Below are 14,642 nucleotides of genomic sequence, written 5' to 3'. Positions count from 1 at the left end.
CTGCTTATTACTAGTCTGTGTCAGTACATTTGTCCTTTCTCATGGCGAAGTGATTACCCGGGTGGAGCTGGTATGTTTGCTACTCTTTTGAAACCACTTGAAATGTATTCCTTTGAACAAAAATAATTTAACCTATTGCTGACCAACTGCTTGTTTCTTGAGTCTAAACTATGAGTTTATTTTTAGCAAAACTCAAATGCAGTGCTTTTCAGGAGCAAAAACCCACATTTTCCAGTTATGTAAAATTAATGGTTTCCTGATCAAATAATTGAAATTGGCCCGAGTGAGTGATAATTATAGTTTCTAAATACATTTATCTTTCCTTGGGCAATGCTATGAACATTCATTACAATGAGAAGAAAGGAAATATCTGAGTAAAACAGTTGAAATGGATCAGAGATAATGATAGAGGCAATGCCTTAAACTTAGCTTAGATATAACAAGAAAATAAATGCGTATTACGGAGCATTAATGATTTGCAGTTTTAGAAACAACTCATTTAACTGATGCAAATAAGATGTTTTATATAAATGAATTTTTCAGGTAACTGAATCTTACAACTATGTGCCAACATTTTCATTTTAACCATTTTGATGGAAATCTTATATAAAATAGATTAAACATTTTCCCTGTTCTGTCAAAGCACAGTGAATAGTAATTCACATTTTTCCCTCAACGACTCACAATCATTATTATGAATATCAATTACAACTCTGAATTAAAGAAGTGAGACCTCTAAGAGTTATTGAGGAGGCTGGGATGCTTCCTTCAACATTAAATGGCCTCAAATCATTATGCTTTTTGAATCTAAGTTTCAAATATAAATACCTGTATATAAATAGTTGTAATAAATATTACAGATTTTTAAAAAAATCTACACTCCCTCAGTGTTTAACTTGATTTTTCTTTTTTCTTTTAAACCCTTACCTTCTATCTTGGAGTGAATACTGGGTTCTAAGGCAGAAGAGTGGTATGAGGTAGGCAATGGGGGTTAAGTGACTTGCCCAGGGTCACACAGCTGGGAAGTGTCTGAGGTCACATTTGAACCCAGGACCTCCCATCTCTGGGGCTGACTCTCAATCCCCTGAGCCACCCAGCTGCCCCCAGATTTTTCTTTTTTTTAAATGTGATAGCTTCTTTACTTTCTAATTTGCTGTTTCTAATGTAATAGTGGTTAAGAAAATGAATAACAAAGCATAATTATATCTTAAACATAAGCACATATACTTTGAGTAAAGTACTGGATTGCTCTTTTATTAATTAGTTCATTATAAGAATTCTTTTACATATTTTATGGGTTAAGAGGTTATTTCTTTATCTTTTTTTTTCCTCCTAGAGTCTTGGTATATTTTCTCTAACTGAAGTTTAAAAATAAAATTAGAGCAAGGGAATAAAATTTTATTATTTATATATTAAACTTTATTATTAAACATCCTTTAGATATTCTATTTATGATAGAGATTTTACTCCTCTGGGGGGAAAAAAGTTCTGAGAGGAGTATGTGATTAGACCTTTCTGCTGTGAGCTCTTTCAAGGGTAGGGATAGCAGCCATCTGTTTTTTTAAAAGTGTCAGTATTTCATATGCTTTCATTCTCATAAAGAAAAAATTGTTTTGATCTTGGTAAGAATAAAAGAACAATTTATCTCTTTATTAAATGTAACTCTAAAGAAAAATTAATTATATTATTCATGAATACTTTGTCTCTAGTTTAATATAGTTCTTTGTAAAGATGGGTCATATTTTATAGAAACTCTTACTTCCTTTACTAATACTTCAGCCACAGTACTAGGGTCACAGTAGATACTCAGTAAATATTTTTCATTTTATGGAAATGACTTGAGTCATATTAAAATTTTTTTACAGATAATCTGAAAGTGTGGCTATTCCAAAATGGTATTCTTCACTCCCTTTCACATATTTAGCAAATGATCCATATCTTGGATTACTGAGAGGATGGATGTTATTTTTCAATGATTATTCTTAGTTCCCCATTTACTTTATTTCCCTGTCTTGATCTATACTTCCATCTTTTCTTGCTTTTTTTAAATGGAAAAATGGTTTTCCTTTCCAAAGCTAACTTTTCCACTCATATTCCATTTAGATTATATTCCATGGCCCCTGCAAGATATTACATTATCCATGATTTCAGCTGTCTTTCTTGAATCATCAGTTCATTCTCCACTATATGTCCTTCCCATTTGCCCACAAACATTCTGGTATCTCTTGTCCTTAAAAAGAAAACAAACAAAGCAGAACAACAACAATAAAAAATTACTTTTCTTCTTTCTCAACTGCTAAGTCATCCATCCCTCTTTTCCTTTTTACTGCTGAAGGGGTGGAAATGGTATTACAATTCATTTTTGCATTCCTACTGTTGCTTCATCTCCCTAGACAATGGCTTCTATTGTCCCTTCCCACTCTATTGAAACTTTTACTAAAGTCAACAGAAACCCAATTATTCAGTAGAATGATATTTTTAAAGTATTCATCTTCTTATCATTTCTATAACATCTGACATCAAATAAACTTTCTTTTTTTGGAAACCTTGTATCCCATTGATTTTTGGAACTCTTCTCTTTGCATTATACCTATTTCTTTAAAATACTGTTCTGCCTACCCCTCTACTTTTGCATTCCCCATGAAATTCCTATATTCTTCTCCCTTCCATTTTTTTTGTCTCCTTTCTTCCTTGGCAATATAAGCCATGTACACTGCTTCAATTCAACCTTGTGGTAAACTCGAAATTTTATACCTCCAAGTCCCAACGAACTCTAGATTTATCTTTGTAGATGACAGCTGTACATCCTCAGCTTACATTTTAGCCGACACATCAGGCCCAACATATCTTAAATCAAGTTTATTACCTTTTCTCCAAATCTTGAAGTCTCCTGATGCCTCTATATTTACAATGGCCCCTGCCATTTTGAGCTATCTATATTAAAAGAATCTGCCATCTTTGACTCTCATTTCTTTTGTCTGTCACATCAAAAAACTATTTCCCAAATATTTCTTGCATTTTATTTTCTCCATCTCCACCCCCATCTAAGTTATATTATTCTTGCTACATTTACCACAATAGTCTACTAATCTGCCCTTCCCTCTGCTCTCCATGCCTCCTTATTCAATCCTACCATATAACTTTCAGGATAATCTTGTTAATGCACAGATATGATTTAAACCATATTTTGCTCCCTCTATCTTTGCCAAATATATTTAAATTAAATGAAAATTTAACTTCCTATGCTTATCTCACTATCTTTGTTTCTGAAGGAGAAAACTAAGCAAATTAAAACATAGTACCTGACTTCAAGGAGTTGGACTAATAGTCATATATTTTAAAATATACATAATAAAAAATAAAATACATCAGATACATGATAGGTATCAAACACTATGAGAAATGCTTTTTCAAAAATCTGGAAATTGAATGTATATTTATGTATGTGAATAGGTCAGTTCTACTGTACAACCAATATGCACCTTTTTGGAAGAAAAGAAGAATAGAGCAGATAGTTTTGTTTGGTGAAAGGACTACTAGGACTAGATTTAAGTTCATTTCCATCACTTATATTACCTGTGTGATCTTTAAATCAACTAATCTCTCCCGGCTTCATTTTCCTCAGGTGCAACCTGAATCACCTCTTAGGTCTGTTTTCAGTTTGGAGTTCAGTGATTATATTTTTGACCTGGACTCATATAATTTTTTAAGCAAACCAATCCTGTTACTTACATTTTTAATTTTGCAGTCAAATAAACATTTGCTGGAGGTGGATCGACATGTGAGATGCCTCACTATTTGCTTGCTGGCTTCAGACTTCCCAGAACCACTTTCACCACTAAGGAGAGAGAGAGAGAGAGAGAGAGAGAGAGAGAGAGAGAGAGAGAGACTGAGATTTGACATTCATTGGTCATGATTATTGGACATCATGCAGCAAAGCAGAAATAATTCTTAAAAACAAAGGAAAAGAGGGAATGAGATATTTAGGATTTGGAAATATTAATTAGTCTTTTGTTTATTATTGTTGGCTTTTATTTTTATTTTATTTTATGATATTAATAATTCAGAATTACAAAGCACTTTAATTTTTGCAAAATGCTTTTGGAAGGATATAAGTATTTATTATGTACCTGTTGTATTCCAAGAACTTTACAAATAAGACCTCATTTGATCCTAATAATGACCTGATGAAATAGGTGATATTATACCCATTTTATAGTTGAATAAACTGACCAATGAGGCTATATAACTTGGCCAGAGTCTCACAGCAAGTAAATGTCTGAGGCCACATATGAACTCAAGTCTTCTCGACTTCAGTCCTAGTACTTTATCCACTGTGTCACACAGTTGCCTTTAATATAGTTTCCATTATCATAGAATTAAGCATAATCAAAAGTTAAAGTTTCCATTCGAAAAGATGGGATACATGCAATTTCCCCTAACATAATTAAAAATTTAGTATTTCATAGGAAGTAAAATACAAATTGAAGAAATAGAACAAGTTATATACTATAAGGAATGTAATTCTATAATCCTGAAGTATAATGGGTTTCTTATTACAGATTAAAAACATATTGCAAGAAAGTATTATAAAACAACATTCCATATAATGAATATTTCTACATTCATATGAAAGCAACCTAAAACATCTTTTAAAATCTTGTTATAATTCATTGTACTCAACAAATAATTCCTCACGTGTGCTTTCACTGATAATTTTCCACATATTAGCAATACGCCATAATGAAACATTTTGGTGATGGGTTATTTGTAAGAAATGATGAGGTTACAATTGATATCTTTACAAATATCTCCATTAACTAGAAAAAAAGAGAACATTCCCATGTCTTACCATAAAAAATACATAAAGTTTAGCTTCAAAGGCTCTTCCTTTCCTTAAGGATTTGCTTTTTATCCAACATTGATATTGGATATACAATTTTGGATCCAATGAGGTAATTTCTGTACGTATCTCATTTATATTTGCTTATTATCCAATAATGGTATTTTATTTCACAAAAGTAAGCCCTTATAACTAATATAAGAAGTAGTAGTATGAATGCAATGAGAATATCAGTGCCTTTAGCTGTAGGTTTGATCTTATACAAGTTTTACAAATAAAGGAGAAAAATCTGATCAATGAAATGAATCTGATAAATCTTTCTATATAAGGTCTCAAGTTTTCATGAACATTTAATGATCATTAATATGGAATAGAAGTTACACTCATTTGAATACAGAAAAAGGAAACTAGAGGAATCAGGTAATGATTTTGAAGATTTTACAGTTAAAGAGTTTAGAAAACAGAAGGATTAATTAGGTAGATAGATGCCAGAGACACAAAGAATAGTGGCAATGGATCCAGTCTTAGACATCACCTTGTCAAACATTCTCACTTTATAGAAAACAAAATAAGACACAGAAAAGGCATAGCCTAAAACTATAGAATCTGAGACTAGAATTTAGGTGTGTGTTTTTTTTTAACTACTTGACTTCCCTAAGACAGAGGCCTCATAAAAATGGTCAGAAAAATAATTAATTATGATGCATGGATTTTCTTTCAGATAGTATGACATTTTGTAAAGTAAGTCAGCCTCAGAGTCTGGAAGCCTCGACTTCAAATCTCTACAACATACACCATCACATGTAAGACCTTGTGGAATACATTTAATTTCCCAATGCCCTGGATAATTCCTTACAATGATGAGTTATAGAATAGGTGATAATTTGTACTGGTTGATGGAGTTTCTTCAGTGGAAGTTACTTTTATCAGTGAAGTCACAGGTTCAGATTTATTTTTCAAAGTATTTATAGATCCTAAGATGAAATGCTAGAAACCTTTTTGGTTTCAGTATTTGCTCAACAACCGAACCACTCACTACTTTCCTACAGGTAAGAATGGTTTTCATTTGCATCTTCACACTCCTAATCACTTGCCCTTTACATTGGAAAAAGGAAAGGAAAAACGGCCCTATTAATAAGAAATAAGAGACAGACATACCCAAATTAACCATTGTTTTTGCCCTTAAAATTTGATCATCTACAGTTTGTATCTATATTTTTAGGTGTTCTGGTCAGGAAAAGGCTCCTATGCTTCATCTGCTTCTCTTGATCCTACACATTCATATTCATTCTCTTCTGTCTATCTCTCTGTCCCTGTCTTCTTCTCTGTGTGTTTGTCTCTGTTTCTATCAGTGTTGGTCTCTCTGTCTCTCTCTCTCTCCATCTCTCTGTCTCTCTCTCTCTGTCTCTGTCTCTGTCTCTGTCTCTGTCTCTGTCTCTGTCTCTCTCTCTCTCTCTCTCTGTCTCTCTCTCTCTCTGTCTCTCTCCCTCTCTCTCTCTCTGTCTCTGTCTCTGTCTCTCTTTCTCTTTGTCTTTCTCTCTGTCTGTCTGTCTGTCTGTCTCTGTCTTTGTCTCTCTCTTTGTCTTTCTCTCTCTCTGTCTCTGTCTGTCTGTCTGTCTGTCTGTCTCTGTCTGTCTGTCTCTGTCTCGGTCTCGGTCTCTCTCTCTTTTTTTCTTTGATTTCTGGCTGATTGAAATTCAAAAATAGAAAAGGGGATATTCTTTTCAGTGCCTCCTACTTTTCAATGAATCACCCACATGACTAGAGAGTAGTTTTGAGGGGGCAAAATATTCCATTAAGTTAATTTACACTTATTTATTAACAGTCTCACAAGTATTAAGCATATAAGTTGTTCTCCCCTTTTGCTCTTTGTGACTCAGAAAAAAAACACATTATCTTAGCTTTTAATTTGTTTATAAGCTATTTTAAAATTATTATTTGCACAGAGGAGGAACATATTTGGAGATTTACTCCATTTAGTTGATTATCCATTCATTAGCAGTTATCAGTTTTAAGTTTATGACAATAAAAAGTTACATAATTCATATCTTCTATTCCCCTGCTAGATTGTGGAGTCTATGGAGACAGGGACTATGTCCTATTTATCTTTACATCCCCAAAGGCCCTGCAAGATGCTCTATACAAAGTAAATGGATAATATATGACTGTTAAATTGAATTCTGTAATCAATAAGGAGAAAAAATAGCTCTCTTAAGTGTGTCATAGAAATAATATATAGGGTTCACTTTTGGGAACCCAGTTAGCTGGAAATATTCAGCATTTAATTAAATCTTCAGAGTACTGAAATTATATTACAGCAATGATCTCCCTCCTGTATCTATATATCATCCTTAATGTTGTATTTCTGACAAGAGGAAGCCAAATAGGCATGACTAGCCATGCTGCTGAGAAATTCTAATTGTTTTCTGGTTTAAGCACACCAGTGACTGTGGGATAATTCTGAGACAATCTAAGGTTTTCATTGTCCTTTAAACCAAAACTTTCTATTCAAACTGGAAATACATTTTGAATTCTGATTTGTGCCACTCGTAGGCAAGTGAAAATTCTTCACTCTGAGTCTTATCTTCTATGTAGTAAAGGTTGACTAGACAGTCCAATCCTTCCTTCCCCAAACAATTACTTAAATGTGTTTTATTATTAAAGAAGATTGCTTTTTAATGCAATTTTATTTTTCTCCAACTTCATTTTTCTCAGAACTTTGAGTTTCAAATTCTTTCCCTCCTTCTCTACCCCATAATGAAGAATCTAACAGCAATATCCTCGGGCTTCAGCAGCTTCTTTAATAATACCCAGGAAAAGGTTCTATTTTCTTGTAGTTGAAGGTGCTACTCTTTTCCCTGGAACAATGACTAGGGTTCCTGATCCCTTGCAACTGCAAATGTTCCTCTTCCAACTGAAGCAGTTTATGGGCAATAAAACTGCAAAACATTGCCTAATCTTGGCACCTGGGCAAGCACAGGGGTGGCCTGTAATTTTCAGAGCTCCCCCTAAAGCCCACAGCTGATGCTGTTGACACCTGCACTCTTGACTAACCCTTGAACCCAGTGTCACAGACCTCTTCTGCCCACCTAAATTGCCTTAAGTCAGAAAAAATATATTACTCCCACCTTTTTTTTTTTGGCTGTGCCACTCAAGAATTTTTTTGAAGCACATTATTTAAAAGTTCTTTTGGGGGGATATTGGAAGAACTGGATTGTAGCCCTTCCCTACTCCCCCACCTTGTGCTTTCAGGGACATCACAGTCTAATAGGGAATACAACACGAACCTTAATGTGCAATATCAGTGCTATTAAAAAGGTTTTGTGAATGAATTATCTAAACTATGAAATGTCAGGGAGTAAAATTTTGCTTGTGATCCAAAAAGAAAATCCCTGGCCTCTTTCCTTGCTATATTTTAAAAAATTTCAGACTTTAAATTTAAAGTGAAACCAAGTGATTTGCTCAAGAGCAAAGAACTAGTCAGTGGCAAAGCAAGGAAGGTATCCAGGTATTCCAGTCTAAATATAATATTCTTTTCACTATGTATCATCCCTAGATATATTTCAGATTTCATTTTATTGTCAAAATATTCCAACCACTTTTAATGACATATTAAAACTCCCATGATCCTTGCTGTTATCCAAACGTTTTGACATAAAAAATTAATGCAATATCTTTTGCTAAATATTATAAGTTAATGTAATATGCATGAATGAACAGATAAGTTTATCATAGTGAAAAAACTACATTTAAAAAAATCTAGATTTCATTTCTGCTTGTGTTACTTCTTGTGTAAACTTGGATGGTTACTTTGTTGAGCCTCAGAATGAGGAGCTTAGACTAAATAATATAAATATTTTTTCCAGATTTAAATTCTATGATTGAATACATATCAAAATCATAATCATGTGTGGCTTAAACCTAAATATTATTAGAATATCTAGAGATATTTAAAATATTTTATTCAAATCAGTTAGCACTGTGTATGAGAAAATATTCTCAATACTTAAACTGCACAAAATCTAAAAGATACATTTCCATCTTTAACTAAACAATTATCCCAAAATACATAAAACATCAATTAATTCTTTTTGGACACCCCAACTATGAATGTCTGTTAATTTTTAACTGCCAAAGTTAATTTTATACATTTTAGATTTTAATTAATTAATTTTCTTTTCATGGCAATTAAAACAAAAGGGTAGGGGAAATCGACTTGAAATTTGTAAAATGAAATATGTATTGAATTTGGTTAATGTTGATACAGTTTTGCTTTGCAGGATATTTTAACTAATTTAAATGAGTAGTAGTTGATGGAAATACAATATATTTGTTGTGTAGTTGGATTCCAACTTTAATTGCCAATAAGGTGAATGAAAAGAAAACCACAAAAAATGAATATGCTAAGTTCTTTACAGGAAAAAAAGTATATCAGACAATGTATTTATTACTCAATGATAAAAAGAACTCTACCTGAGGATGAAGCATTGAGGTCTCTGTTCTTGGAAAAGCATGTGATAAGCTCTCTCAGCACAGGAAAAAATATGTGGGGGCAAAGAGGAACATAGTCTTCCAGTATTGCTCAAGTAAAGCTGCATGACCTGAAAAAGTGCGGCATTTAAACTCTTTACTTATATGTATATAGAATAGATGAGGATTGCAATTTCTTGAAATGTTGATGACATTGCAAGATCCTGAATGAGCAAACTCCTCCCAGCACAAATCTTACCTTCCTGTATTCTTAAGTGATTGGCTCAGAGTCACACAACATTTTGAGTCAGAAGCAGGACTTGAATCAGATCTTCCCAACTCCAAGGTTAGCTTTCTATTTTTTCTACTCTGCCTCTCTTGAAGAACATGACACATTTTATACTCAATGTGTGCTTAAAAAATAAACATTATCCAAAGTAGAGATAGTGTTTCTATGTGGAATACATTTGTAAAACCTCTAATAAAGGTCACTTGCTTTGAGTCACAGAATTAGCAGGTGTTAAGGGGCAATTCTTGAATCAATTTCTTCCCATCTCCAAGGGTGATCCTCTATTGTTTAAGCCATCCATGCCTTTCATATTATATCATTCTTCAGTTGTAATTTTATAACTATTACATTTGCAAATAGAGGGATATCATTGGAATATGTTAAGCAATCATAATGAAAAAATATAGCACTCAATCTTAAACTTCTTAATGAGCATGTATATGAATATGCATAGATGAATAATTAAATATTAAGTTGTAATATGATTATAAATATGAATAATTCTATGATTTTTCTTAACCAAAGAACTTGCAAATGTGCTTTTAGTAGTTATTATGCACTAGATATATAATGGGAAAATTTAAGATTATGGTTGATTCTTCTTAGTTCATTCACATATTTTAATTATCTTCTTCTGCCTTTTTAACCAGATCATGCAATTTCTATTTGTGAAAGGAAAATACATAATTATATGAAATAGTTTGAAGGACAGTTAATTACTTAAAATCTGGTATCAGTCAGTGATATTCAGTTTCTATAAGATGAGTTCAATGAGATTTCTTATATGGAATGTGAGACATAGAACTAATTATAACATGAATTTATCCATTGCTAACTTTCATAACTCATAGAATAGAATTTCATATCAATTTCAGTATAATAGACTTTATTTTACTTTTGTATTTTTACTTAAAAATCACTTGCTACTCTTAAAAAAATTTTAAGCTCCTGAATGAATTCAGATAATGTTGCGTACTTCAATACATGTGAAATATAATTCTGAACACAAGAGGGCCCCAACAGTATGTATCTGCCTACAAAGCAATACAATAACTTTTCTTTCTTATTCAGCCCATTCTTGAGAAAATATGCTCTTTAGGCAAATATTTTTCAAAAGAATAGATAGTTTAGTTGGCAGAATAATAAAGAAAGCCCTTTTAAGATATTTTCCTGATTTTCCCATAAATATCTTCCTAGTTATGCCTACTTGAAGGCAATAGAGTCATAAGAATTTGGGATATAATGAACAATTAAAAGGATACTATCTGTTTCAGATATGCCACGATACACCCATATTATCATAAAGAAAGCAATATGTTCAATGCCAAATGTGGAAGAATCCTCAGAAATTCAACAAATGCAAATTGGCTTATTTCAGAGAAATTCATAAAGGAGATTAAAAAACACTGATATTTTAAAAACATATGTATAGAATTAGAACAGTGAAAAATTCCTCAATAAAGTCAATGAAAGCATTTTTAAGGTTTTCATTATTTTATTAATGTTTAAAAATTTAAATAACTTGGTAAAAGTAATTTTATTGTTTAAGAAAACTGAACTAATTTTTTTTCTTTTTATGTGAGCTTACTTAGGCAGGCCCTATCCTGCAAAATTCTGAGAAATCATTCAGCTCATAATTGGGTAGGTATCCTTACTTTTGTTTGATTATAATGTGAAAATATTAAATAGAATATATAATGGAAGTTAGCTCAAAATAAGGGAATTACTCACTAAAGATTTATTTTAAAAATGTCTTTTTGAAAATTATGCTTCCTAGGTATACTAGAATTTATATTTATATCCTTCTATGATAACAATATATTCTAAGCAAAGAAAAAGGAGGAAATAATACAGAATAGACACAATGAGAGTGAGAGAACATTGAGAGAATTACAAGCAATCATCTCATGTCTAATAGAATATTGCAGGAGGAAAACATTACTTCACTTGTTTTGAGTTTTTAAAATATATCTTAATTTATCAACCTATGTGTTTATTCAGAGCTTTTTGTCAGAAATTGTGCTAATTTCCAGTGGACAAAAGAAAGACAACTCCTCCCCACAGTCTTTGCTCTTAAGAAGTTTACCTTCTCATAGAGGAAAAGAAACATTTAACATTCCATGCTTTATAAATGAATATTAGTGTGTCTTTCCTCCATTTATCTGACAGATATAGAAGACTACACTAATACCTCAAAAATATCCATAAAACAATTCCTTATTTTCGGTCAAGGATAAATTGTGTGCATATTATGTGTCAAACTAAGAGGAAAAGATAAGAGATAGCTTGTTACTGATCCTGTGTAGACATTATCATGTCAAATATCCTTTCTTTTTCATTACTTTTTAGTACATTTGACATCAATAACCATACTCACCTTTTTGAAACTTTCTCAACCAATAGTGAACTTTTATATAATATTTACTCTGTTGGTTGTCCTACTTCTCTCACCTCTCTACTTTGTTGTTGTTTCTCCAAATAGCATCTAAGTTCCTTGGGGTTTCTGGGTTGTGTGATCAATAAGATGAAATCTAGGTTTATTTTCCTAATCATTCCTCTCAAAAAATAAAAGGTTGAAATATGTAAGGGAGAGAGAACAATTACATAGGAATCCTTAGGAACAAAAGTTCAACAAAGTGGCAGCCTATTATATTAGCATTGGATTATGCCAATTCCAAAAGCACTCATTAGGCTTTGATATTCACTCAAGTATTTCCCTTGTGCTGCAGAAGCCCAGCAGTTACACACCATCTCTGTACCAGAGTCCTGTTTCTAAAAACAGAAAACATGAATTCTACCTAGCTACATAAAGAGAAGGGTATGATATAGAGGGGAAGGTAGGGTCTACTTCTTTCTGCTTTTGGTGGCCCCTATGTTGGGAAATTTCAAGATGGCAGAAACACTATCAAAACATTTACATCTACCTCTCTCAATTCCACAGCTCAGAGCCAGAGAATTAAAGAAAACTAAGTTGCAAAAACTAGGACAAGTAACCAAGGTACGTGGCTGACCTGCATTTGAAAGAAAGGTGGCTGAAATTCACCTGGGGTTTTTCTTGTACTCTCAGAAGCTGCTTTTGTCAAGAAACCAGGCTGGTAAAATATTGATTGCCCCTGATGGAGACTGAAACTTTCTTGTGGTCCAACTCCAGCAAAGGAATAATGCAAGGTTAAAAGTACTGAATATTTCAAGAAGAAAAATATTCAGTTAAGAATTTAAGCTTTTTAAGGTCATTTTTGCATGTCTATATTTGTAGGTATATGCTTAGAACAGTGTTTAGCACATAGAAAATGTTTACTAATTTTTCCATTTATTCACAAATGATTTCATGAATGAAAATTCCCTAAGTGATATCTCTGATAAATGTGACTTCTTTTTACTTACTTATATAATAACAATGTAGGTGCTTTAGTGGGAGTGAATTCATATTAATAATCCTGAGTATGAAGTAAATACTCACCATATTGGAATAAATTGGAAGCTCTTTGAATGGATTAACAAGCAGAAGTATGTCCCCAATATAAGTCTGTTAGAGAGGAGGAAAAAAGCTTTAAATATCATGAATAAGTAGGTACTTTAGAGAGAATAATGATTTGATTTTTAGAAATAATAAAGAGCAATTAAGAGACTAACTGAAAATTCACAACATAACTATTTATAAATGATTTAGGCAGTCATCATTCTTTCATCATTAAAATGACATTTCTAAAGCATTGATATGACCTTGTGAGTCCCCTGGTCAAAGGGTGTCAATGACTCTCCATTGCCTCTAGAATAGAATAAAACTTCTATCTGGCATTTAAAACCTTTCACAATATGATTGCAATTTTTTGTTCTAGTCATATTATATTACTTTCTATATATTTCAGGCAAACTTACCCTTTTGCTGTTACTCCTAAAAACATTCATAAGATCACAGATATAGAAATAGCTTAGTTAATCATACCCTTTCATTTCAGAGGCCCAAGGAAGAAAATTGACTTGCCCAAAGTCAAATAAGTAGGAAGTATGAGAGGTAGACTTGAATCCAGGTCCTCTGATTCTAGAGCTAATGTATTTTCCTCTGTACTATATCCCAAACACTTTCTATCTTCCCATCTATATCTTTGCTCTCACTAGTCTCCATACTGCATCTCCTTCCTAATTTCCTTCTAAGACAATAATTATGCTAAGCTTTTCCCAATTAGCCCAGTTGTATTATCCCGTCTTGAACACCAGAATTACTCTGCCTTTAATCTATACGTATTTAGTATATGTTTGTGTGTACATTGTTTCCTCTGTAGAATTTAAACTCTAGGCTTCATTTTTCTCTGACTCTAATACCTACCCTAGCCCATGATAAGAAATCTAAATACATTTGTTAATTGAAAATTTACTTGAATTTGGAATAGTTAAGTTTAAGGAGAATAATCAACACTTTGGGGGGATTATAACTAGGATTAGTGTCAGTTTTTCAACTGAGAGCAGATGGCCTTTATTCTGTTTCTGCTCCTTCCTTAATAATTTCCTCCTCTAACTATTATTATCTCAATCTATAATATGGCTGCTCACTCTGTTAAGAATAAATACAATTTTCCTGGTCGAGGTTTGTAGGAATACTATTTCAGATTCCAAGTCACGATTCTCTACTAATGGTTTATAATGTAGTAAATAGTGTTTATTAAATTTGTTTCATATGTAAAAAAGCCCTAGTTTAACACTGCAACTGAACAGCCTCTATATGTTTAGGCAACATGCTGGTGTGAAAAGAGAAATGGAATTAAAGATCAGAACACTTAGATTCTAGTTTTTGTTCAGGCATTTACTAGCTATATGTACTTTGGATATTGTTAGACACTCCAAAGGACAGAGAAATCATTTCTTACATATGCCTAATACAAAAGAATGCCATGATGGGAAGAAAATTATATAAGATCAAGATATCTTTCATCATCTTCAGTATCTCCTGCCTTTTTGGTAATTCCTCAATTAAAAACAGGAGTGGTAATGCAGTATGATGGAAAGTGCACTGGATTCTCTCTTTTCCTAGAGATCTTTATG

At 32.5% G+C, this 14,642-nt stretch overlaps 1 protein-coding gene across 1 annotated transcript in view; it reads right to left on the bottom strand.

The window, feature by feature from the left end:
- Nucleotides 1-14,642, bottom strand: part of MYO16 (myosin XVI) — a 727,392-nt gene that overhangs the window by 393,311 nt on the left and 319,439 nt on the right. Inside the window, exons 12-14 of the mRNA XM_001375684.5 lie at nt 13,063-13,128; nt 9,317-9,444; nt 3,733-3,838 (exon numbers count right to left, since the gene is read on the bottom strand). Of these exons, the coding sequence (XP_001375721.4) occupies nt 3,733-3,838; nt 9,317-9,444; nt 13,063-13,128 (300 nt within the window). The remainder of the gene's footprint in view (nt 1-3,732; nt 3,839-9,316; nt 9,445-13,062; nt 13,129-14,642) is intronic.

This window comes from Monodelphis domestica, chromosome 8 (genome assembly GCF_027887165.1).
Source record: "Monodelphis domestica isolate mMonDom1 chromosome 8, mMonDom1.pri, whole genome shotgun sequence".
Taxonomy (NCBI): Eukaryota; Metazoa; Chordata; class Mammalia; order Didelphimorphia; family Didelphidae; genus Monodelphis; species Monodelphis domestica.
This window is presented reverse-complemented; position numbering and strand designations above follow the sequence as displayed.